General features: G+C 36.6%; 1 protein-coding gene across 1 annotated transcript in view; it reads right to left on the bottom strand.

Moving 5' to 3' along the window:
• Positions 1-10474, bottom strand: part of WDR76 (WD repeat domain 76) — a 29526-nt gene extending 19052 nt beyond the window's left edge. The window contains exons 1-4 of the mRNA XM_063090999.1: positions 10412-10474; positions 9423-9833; positions 4209-4301; positions 2761-2816 (exon numbers count right to left, since the gene is read on the bottom strand). Of these exons, the coding sequence (XP_062947069.1) occupies positions 2761-2816; positions 4209-4301; positions 9423-9833; positions 10412-10474 (623 nt within the window). The remainder of the gene's footprint in view (positions 1-2760; positions 2817-4208; positions 4302-9422; positions 9834-10411) is intronic.
• Positions 10475-11012: the final 538 nt, after the last annotated feature.

Genomic DNA, 11012 nt, shown 5'->3' on the forward strand with positions numbered 1-11012 from the left:
AGGGAGGTGAGGGATGTTGAATATATTATAGCATATATATCCAATAGAATAATATGCAGCCATAAAAATGAATGAAATAGATCTTTGTGTGCTGCTAAAATGAACTCTAAGTTATAAGAAGCAAAAACAAGGTCAAGTACATGTTTACAAAAAGGTTACATATACATATACATTTATATATGCTGAGGTTACCTATAGAGGAATATACATGAAACTATTAACAGTGATTTCCTCTAGAGAGAAGGCCTGGAAAACTAAGGTCTATGATGGGAAGGAGATTTAAAAGTTTCATTGTGAGGGCCAGCCCGTGGCTCACTCAAGAGAGTGTCATGCTGATATCACCAAGGCCATGGGTTCAGATCCTATATAGGGATGGCCGGTTTGCTCACTGGCTGAGCGTGGTGCTGACAACACCAAGCCAAGGGTTAAGATCCCCTTACCGGTCATCTTTTAAAAAAAAAAAAAAATTTCATTGTGTTCCTTTCCATATAATTTACTTTCTAAATCACATATATCCCCTACATTTTATGCACAATTTTTTCATTAAAAAAAAAAGTAGTTAATTTTAAAATGATGAAAAAAGAGAATGTTCTGAAATTACTTCCAAAAACTCACATTCTCAGCTACAGTCCACATTACTTGAGGAGGATTAGTAGTAACTATTATTTATTGAAAGTATACTATATGTTAGAAACTGAACTAAGCATTCAATCTCTCATTTAATCTTCAGGAAAATACTGCACATATGGAATAATTTGGGCTGTCATACAATCCTCCTAGAAATCCACTCCTAGAGAATCCTATTCCTAGAGAAATTCTCATACATAAGCAATAAGAGACTTAATGTTCAGGGCAGCACTTTTCACAATAATGAAAATCTGGAAAGAACTGTCCATCAACAGTAGAACGGATAAACTATAGTGTATTAATAAACCAATCAACCATAGTACATTCATACAGTGAAATATCATACAGCAGAAAAAATGAATGAAATAAAGCTATACCCATTAACATGGGTAATTTTCCCCCCCATGTCTTGGCTATTATGAATAATGCTACAATAAATATGTCAACATCAGTAAATCTTTAAACATAAAGATATAAAGATAAGCAAAACAAGAAAATCTCAGAAGAATATAAAAATGACATCATATTGTACGTGAACATCAAAAACGGACAAAACTAAATAAACAATGTAGTTTTTAAAGACACATACCCAGGTGGAAAACTATAAATTTTTTTTCTTTGATGGCTGGCCAGTACAGGGATCTGAACCCTTGACCTTCATGTTATAACACCACCCTCTAACCAACTGAGCTAACTGGCCAGACTGTAAAACTATAAATAAATGCAAGGTATGATTATCTTAAAATTGAGAATAGTGGTTATATGTGGAGGGAGGCATATACAAGGGCCTTCAAAAGTACTGTAATCTCTTTTAACCTGGATGGCAGATACATGGATAGGGCTTGTACTACTGTAACTTTTCAGCTACACAAATATATTGTATATACCTCTTTTGTATGCATAACATATTTAATAATTTTTAAAAAATTTAAATTCCTCTGGATTGGCATGATGCCAACTTTACAGAAAAGGAAAAAGTAATTATGTAAATTGTCCAAGGTTAATATCATGGCTATAAGTGGCTAAATCAAAACTTGAACCCAAATTTGCTAAATTTCAAAGGCTATGCTTTTTCCTCTATATTATATAATTTCCATACTACCAACTTAATACTACCTATATAACCACTAAGGGCTGGTACTTTGTGATTTAGGAACAAATCACCAATGTTGGCTAATAAAAAATATGCAAATGTAAAGTTACTGATCAGCTGGCAACAGAACCAGTGCTATTGTTCTTTCAGTGTTAATGATGTTTCTCTTATAATAACTTTTATATATATATATGAAAATATAACTTTTTTTACAATAAGTTTTTAAATTTTTGAATACCTGACCATGATTAAAAGTTTAGCTTTACTCAAGCTAACTGACCTATAATGGAATCAAACCTATTAACTGAAGCTACATTTCATTAGCACTTTAGCATTAAACAAATGAGCTAATGATACCAAGCTTTTTAATTTTTTCATTTACATGTAAGCACTGCTAGAATGTAGTGGGAGAGAATTTAAGCTAAAAGGAATCCTGGAATTCAAACCCTGGAGCTACTACTTATGAGCTATTTTGACCTTGGGCAAATTACTTTATCTTTCTGAGTCAATTTCTAACACACAAAATGGATATATTACCTACCACATATGGTGGTTTGTGAGAATTAAATGAGATAATTTAGGGAAAAAAATTCCTGGATCACTGTACTGTGTTTCACACATGTTCAATAAATGTTAATTCCCTTCCTTTATTCTAGGACTGGGAAAGAAAAACCAAATGGAGAAGCAAAAAGATAGCCAGAAAAATAAAAAGGAAATAGAAGAATCTTTAAGAATAATAGTTTTCTAGGCAAAAATAAGAATAATTTAGTAGAAATAAATTAGCAGCAATAGTAAATATAAACAAAATTCAGCTTTGGAGATTCTATTTTCTTTGATGATTCTGTTCATTTGATGAAGATGAGAACTATAAAGTTAATAAAAGGTAACATTCCCTCAGAGATCCTATAGAGATTAAGATTAAATTACAGAGTTTCTAATTTGTTACTTAAATTTACCACCCCAAACCATTTTTTTCAAATTACAAAACAACTCAGCAATACAGTATATCACAGTTCAGGCATTATAAACCAAATCTTTACCTCTTGGATTCAGGAGGCTGTCTCTTCTTTATCATTTCACGGAGCCTTGCAGCTGACTGCGAAGTACGCAAACATATATACAAGTAAAAATGTTATAACTACATAGCTTACCTTTTAAAATATTAAGGATCTGCTACTATACCCACACTAAGCAAGGATCTACTCAGGAAATAAAGATTCTTAAGACAGGATAGCTGCTCTTGGTAGTAGATATCACACAAACATACTATTAATAATAAAGGCAAGTATACACTACTGTCTAATGTACTGACATTCTAATACCTTGGACCAAGTTGCTAATGAGCTTATATGATTGATTAAACATAATGTTTAATATTCCCTGTACCAGCCAGTCTCCAAAAAACATAGCTTTTTGATTAAATATACTATTACAAATTAAAAGGTTTAACTGCTACTACTGACAAACCTACTTTGATGTTTTCCAGAAAAGTTATAGGTTACACTTCTATAAATCGAATTATATTAATTAAAATCATAATTAGAGATTCTTGTCTAAATATCTGGCGGATTTTCAATTGTAGTGACTCAAACAATTTAGTCCCTTCAATTATTCACCCTCCCTCCCCACAAGATGCAAACACACACAGAATTTAGGGAATCTGGTATTCAGGAAAATCAATTATTTAGTAAAGCCAAAGGTCTGATATCTTTGGGGGAGTGGGGCAGTCACACCCTCCTAAATGGCTATTCTTTCACACACAGAAGCTTTACCCCGAGTGTGAAGACACAAATGAAAATCATCCCTTTAACTGTAATGATTATAAAACATTAGCATATCTGGCCATTCATCCTTAAAGCTATCTATACAAAGCATATTATTATTTATTCATAAAGTTTGCAGATTTAAAGCAAAAACCAAAAAACTTGTTCCTTCACTCTTCCACCACACATCCTTCAACCCTCCTCTTTCATTTCTCCCTTATCTTTCGTTAAAGCAACAATTTGGAGCATACCCTGTTTCTTTAAATCCTGGACAACCAATCATAAAACACCATTATTTTATATACCACTAAAAAGGGGAAGAAAGCTGCCAATTATAGTTTTAAGATGCTAATTTCAAAAATATTAAAATATGAAAAAATATGCCTTACAATCAGTGAAATATGGTAACCTCTTTAAGTGCAAAACCTGCTTCTAATTTTGCCCTCCCAGGGCCGGCCCGTGGCTCACTTGGGAGAGTGCGGTGCTGATAACACCAAGGCCATGGGTTCGAATCCCATATAGGGATGGCTGGTTTGCTTACTGGCTGAGCGTGGTGCTGACAACACCAAACCAAGAGTTAAGATCCCCTTACCGGTCATCTTTAAAAAAAAAAAAAATTTTGCCCTCCCTCATTTGATACTATGAAACCTGACAGTGTCAATATTTTATTGACCTACTGGCAGGAGGAATGGCATCTTGGTTTTAATTAGAGACTTCATACAAACCTCAGACAATTGAAGAGAAGCAAAAAAGTCTGCATTTTCTGATATGTTCTTCAGTCTCTTCCTTTCATATGGTGACAATCCTGAAAAATCATCCTGTGAAATTACACCAAAAACATTCTGTTACTTTACATAAAGCATAGCAAAAGCACCTCACAAAACTAGGTGTTTCATTCTCTGCATGTAAACTTTCCTTCAAATCGCAGCCCCTCTATTCATTTCAGGCTATCTTACCAAATAGCACATAATATTTGCTGAATTGTATACTGAGTGAAAGAGTCTGAATTTGGGATAACCACAAGATATTTGTATGGCTTCCCAATGAAATAAGAAGTGATCTGATATTAGAAAGAGTAAAAGAGTGCAACCTAATAATAAATTATTTCCTAGTTGCCATTAATTGTGCTATTACTCAAAAGTTATGTTATTAAACAAAAAACTTCCATTAGACACAGTAGAGTGAATAAATGCATTTGTCTCTACTTTCTCCTAAAAACCCACTAATGTGACAGTAATAAAAAATATTTTTGGAGATGTAAGAGAAAACAGTGTATTCATGAAATAAGAGAAAGACACAATAAAAAGGAAAAATTCAAAAAACAAGAACTCAGCAACAGAAATTTTTTAATTCATTGAAAGTCGTAAAGGTAATGTAGAAAGTAGTACAAAAAGAAAAAGAGATAAATGTATAGACAGAAAAGACAAGAAAACCAGAGAATCAATCTTTGAGGTCTAATGTCCAATTAGATCAAGAAAATGCAGAGAAAACGGAAGAGAAGAAATTATTAGAGAAATAGTACAAGAAAGTTTCTCAAACCTAAAGACATGAATTTTCAGATTAAAAGGGGCCAATGAGTATGCTGTACAATGAATGAAAAAAGATGCAGGCCTAGGCACATCATCATAAAACTTCATAACACCTGAGGTAAAGTGAGATGAGAGAAGATCTTAAAAGCTTGCAGAGGAAAAGAGATCACAAAGAATCTCAATACTCAGAATGGCACTAACTCCTCAACATAAAGGGAAGCTAAAAGACAGTGAAACAATATGATAAAAATTCGAAGGAAATATTATATTATCTTCAACTTACAATTCTAAATCCAATTAAGTCATCAATCAAATAAAAAGCTAAAGACTTTTTCAGACATGCACAGTATTTTCCTCTCATATCTTTTCTCAGGAAGCTGTACTTCACCAAACTGAAAGAATAAACCAAGAAAGTGAAAGATATAGGATCTAGGGACAGAAGTTCCAGCATAGGTGAGATCAAAGATTACAAAGAAAAAAAAAATTCAAAGGATAATGGTAAAAGGAAGGACAAGAAAGAGTAAAATGGTCCCAAATGATGTAGGAAAATGGAAGGCCCTAGGGAGTACTTCACGAAGAAAAAAAGAAAAATTGAAGCCATTAGAATTCTTCACTGGATTTATATTGAGAGAAATTTTACAACTCCGATAAAGCTTGAGCTGTACCTAATAAGGATGAGGGAATGCAAAGGGTATGGATGTGTGTGTGTGTAAAGGGTATGCTGAAGTAAAACAAACCTTCATCTTCCATAGTAAGTCAGTAGATAACCTCAGGAAAAAAAGAAGCTAAAAAGTCTGAAAGTGCCATGTTTCTGGTGAGCACCAATCAGTAACAGAGAAGTGCGTGGCTGCTTTGATTTGTTTTTGTGTATTTATGTACATATGGAATTATCTGTGTGTGTATATATACATATACACATGTGGAATAATAACATTCAAACATGTATGTATTGTATTACTTTGACCAAAATATAGATTTTTCTGATACACACACAAAATAATAGTGTCAACAAAGGTGAAATTGAAAAGATTATATTTGTCATTGCCTTTAAAACTACTTCTCAGAGAAAAACACCATGACCATCATCATCAAGTACTTCCTGAGAATCTATTTTTAAATTCTGCATACCAAACTCAAAGTAACAAATTTAGATGATTCTACTTACCACAGAAGAAATTAAGAAAATTTCTTAAGAAAAAACACCAGTTTTGTTTTTTTTAAGTATGAGAAATTCAAACCATTCTCACCATCACCCACCTCAAAAGCTTGCAACATGAAAGACCAAGCAAATAACATCAGAAAATGTGGACTCTCAAAGTAGACATATTACAGACAGCCACCGCCACAACCACCACCACTGCAAGGGCAGCCTGCTGCCACTGTTGCCACAAGGGCAGCCCATCACCACAGCATCAGTCACTGCCACAGTACAGGCAGCCTGCCAACCAGTCAATTGCATTGACACCAGGAAGGTCACCATTGGAGCCCAGGGAAAGGGGTGAGTGAGTGCAGACCCATCACCCAGTGGTACATCCCACAGGGGGAATTATGCTGCCCCCTGCAGTAGCACACCTGGGAGCTGAAGGTACGTGCACAGCCCACATGACTGCCTTGATCCAGGAAAAGACACACACAGAACCCCCAGAGAGTGCAGAAACCCAGGAAAGCCAAATAGAGTAAGGAAGAAAATTCCCAGCCACCGCCAACTCATCTCCCAATCAGGAGAAGCAAGGACCCAGGAGGAGCCTCTGCCGGTAGGAAATGGGAAGGAGAAACTCCACCCATGTCACCCATTCAAACTGAGAAGCTCCAGTATATCCCAGTGCACCCATCAGGGTCATGGGACACTAGCCAGGGTGCCAACAAACCCACCTACAGTCACCCACACCAGCCAAAGAGTTACAGGGCACCCAAGTGCTTTTCCCAAAGAATTCAAGAGCCCACCTACGTCCACGACAACCCAACACAGTGTCACAAACCTCAGCAGGGAATCACTAAGTGCCCCAGTGCCTAGGCCACAGAGGCACTCACACACAACTCTGACATTGAATACAGCCAAAGTACCCACATGGAAACTACACTGCTGCATCTACCCAGAACCAATACTAAAACACCTTACTCAACAGTCAATATAAAACACATCTACAAAAGGAAGTCTCTCTTCTTAAAGCTCATTCCAGAGTAACAGAACGAGCAACTGCTCTACCAGATGACCAGACATCAACATAGAGTTACTATAAATACAAAAAAAAAAAGAAAAGAAAAGAAAAAGAAAATATAACACCACCAAAGGAATACAATAATTCTCAAGTACCAGATCCCATAGAGCAGGAAACCTTTGAAATGACTGAAAAGGAATTCTGAGCAACAATCTTAAGGAAACTCAATGATATACAAAGAGACTCAGTTAGATGACACAACTCTCACCACTTCTCTTCAACATTGTACTGGAGGTTCTAGCTAGGACAATTAGGCAAAAAAAAGAAATAAGTCATCCAGATTGGAAAACAAGAAACAAAACTTTATTTGCCAATGACATGATGTTATATGTTGTATTAGTCTGTTTATGTTGCTTATAACAAACTACCTGAAACTGGGTGATTTATAAAGAAAAACGACATTTATTGCTTAAGTTTCTGAGGCTAGGAAGTCCAAAGTCCATCTGGTGGTGGCAACATTGACCCAGGGGTCTCACACTGCAGATTGTGGAAGCAGAGACAGCAGCAAGAGAGAAAGAGCAAGACAGACTCTCCTCTTCTTTTAAAACCCTCATAACCATGCCCCTGACCACCATTTTTAATCCATTCACTACTGCATGTCCTACAATCCAATCACCCCTTCAGGGCTCCACCTTTTGATTACCATAGTAGGATTTCGCACCCTCTTAACAATCACAGTGGGGGCTACGTTTCTAATACATAAAAAGACAATTCAAGCTTCAGGGAGTATTGGGGGGACATAATTCAATCCACTACATATGTAAAAAAAAATAAACAAACCTGAGTACACACACAAAAATTAGAACTAATACACAACCTCAACAAATTTGCAGGATACAAGATCAATATACAAAAACCAGTTGTATTTCTACACACTAGCAAGGAACAATCAGAAAATGAAATTAATAAATCAATACCATTCAGAATAGCACCAAAAAAAAAATAATAATAATAATACACTTTGGGATAAATTTAACCAAAGAAGTGTAAAGCTTGTACACTGAAAACTACAAAATATTGAAGGTAATTAAATAAGACCTATGGTTAGAGCATGGTGCTGATAGTACCAAGATCCAGGATTCAATCCCTGCACTAGCCAGCTGTGAAAAAAAAAAAAAAAATCTAAATAAATGGAAAGGTATCCCATATTCATAGCTGAAAAGACTTAATATTTATAAAACAGCAGTACGCTCCAAATTGACCTACAGATTCAATGCAATCCCTATCAAAATTCTAAATGTCATTTTTTGCAGAAATGAACAAACAGATCCTAAAATTCATATTGAAATGCAAGGGACCCAGAATAGCCAAAAAATCTAGAAAAAGAAGAACTAAGTTCTGGGGCTCACATCTCCCAATTTCAAAACCTGCTACAAATAGTAATTAAAACAATGTGTACTGGCATAAGGATAGGCATATAGATAAATGGAATATAATTGAGATTCCAGAAATAAATCTACACACCTGTGGCAAATTGATTTTCAACAAGATTGTTAAGACCATTCAATGGGAAAAAACAGTCTTGCCAACAAATTGTTATGGAATAAATGGATATCCACATGCAAATGTAAGAATTTTGACTCCTCCTTCACACCATATACGAAAATTTACTCAAAATGGACCAAAGACTTAAATGTAAGAGCTAAAACTATAAAACTCCCAGAAAGAAACATAGGAGTAAATCTTTGTAACCCTGGATTAGGCAATAGCTTCTTAGATATTACATCAAACACAAGCAACAAAAGAAAAAATAGGTAAATTGGACTTCATCAAAATAACTTTTGTATGTCAAAGGACATTATCAAGAAAAAACACAGTATATGCAATAAATTGAGAGGAGGAAAAAGAGAAGTAGAATGAATATTAAGTCAATCCTCTCTTTGACACATCAAAACCAAGAGCAAAATTAACCCAAGGAAATTTTCTGTTAAACTTTAAAAAAAATTTTTTTTCAATTAAACTTATGTTAGATGATAAAATAATTTGTTTGAGCTAGAGAGACCCTTGATAAACTTAGCTTATCAGAATGTCAAATTTCAGGGCTGGCCAGTTAGCCTGCTTGGTTAGAGAACAGTGCTGATAACACTAAAGTCTCGGTTTCAGATCCCTGCGCAGGCCTGCTGCCAGAACAAAAGAAAAAAATTTCAAAACAATAAGAAAAATGAGAACAAGCTTCAAATTAAATCCTTACCAGGCCTGGTATGCTATCTTCATCACTGTCTCCATCCTGACTGCTTTCCATATCAACACTGAGAATCATTGCTTCTGAAGTGCTCTTGGGTGATAGCTTGTTACCTTCTGTATGAGCATCTAAGGATGATTTTTGGTAAGTGGATCCTGCCTTAGGTGATGTGGCTTTCATCTTTGGTGTTAAAATCCTTCTGCAAGTTTTCTTTATTTCAGTCTTCTTACGCTTCTTATATGCTACTACACTGTTAGCATTCTTTCCCAATAGGGATTTGGAGCACTTAAGTTGGTCTAGCTTGTAATTACTGAATGAAAAGGGGGCAAGATAAACCTTAGCTGTTTTCCCTAATACTGTAGTCTGTACTGGTCTCAGAGACATATAAGAGATGTTCTGATTTTCTTTATATTCATTCACCTGTTCAGGTCAATAAAGGAAAACAGTATTAGAATCTCAGGTCCTGTGCCTTTTCTTACAACAAATCTGTGTAAACAAATCTAATTCCTATTTCATAATGACAACATAAATGCAAATTGATAACCTGTAAGAAAACGTTTACCCCTCCAAAATCTAGGTACGTAATTCATTAACCTGAATAGAATTATTCATTATACTGAGCACATTTTCTTACCTATATGAGTTTGCCATCCCGACAATAACAATGCCTAGCATTTGTAATTTAGGAGCCTACCTCAACTTTCAGCTTCAGCTTAACTGGAATTGTTTAAAGTGTGTGAGGCTGACAATAACTGCTGCAAAAGTAAACGCAGAGGGCAGGAGAAAGGGAGTCCCAAAGTCGATCCTGTCACCGTTTCTAGGGTTATTGATAAGAACCTTCAATGCTGAAGGCCTAGTTTTCCACAGAGGAAAACCAGGGCAGGAATCTCCGCTTATCCCCAGCGCCAGGTGCTCGTGCCCTCCAGGACCTGTGCCCGGCAAATCCCCCACGAAGACTGAGGCAGGAGCACACCAGAAAGCGTCAACCCGTTTCTCACCTTCACCTGGGGTCGCTGTTTGAAGGTTGTCTTCTCCTCAGCCGCCGCGCCCAACCCCGACATCTTTCCGCAGCTTAGCAGCGGGTGCCTTCCCGCCAAGATTGCGGCGGGAGGCCGGGGTGGGGCCCGGAGGGCAGGGAGGCAGGGAGGCGGGGCCCCGCACGGATCGCCCCTGGCTTGAGCGGGAGGGCGGGACCCGGCGTTACGCGCGTTTCTTAAGAAGGCAGCCTCACAGCCTCGCCCTAAAACTCTAGTTCTTTAGGGGTGCTTTGGTACCGAGCCGACATTTTTACCTTGGATCCGGTAATTTGGATGCTGGTGGTATTGGGATCTCGCTTTGAAAAGCACCTGCTCTTCTGCTAAGGAAAAACCACTTTGCCTTGCAATGTGAGACTGCAAAAGATTCAGACGCACTTAGATGCCATATAGAATGGAGGGGAAAGGAAACCAAAATCAACATGCAGCCTTTACCTCGACCCCACTGCTTCCTTATAACTCCACCACCAGAAAATTATGCCCCGTTGCTGCTGTATTATTTTCCTCCATGAGCTAATAACTTATGCTGGTTTAAATTTCACCTGACCATCTGCTCACCTGTTAA

Source organism: Cynocephalus volans, chromosome 3 (genome assembly GCF_027409185.1).
Source record: "Cynocephalus volans isolate mCynVol1 chromosome 3, mCynVol1.pri, whole genome shotgun sequence".
Lineage (NCBI taxonomy): Eukaryota > Metazoa > Chordata > Mammalia > Dermoptera > Cynocephalidae > Cynocephalus > Cynocephalus volans.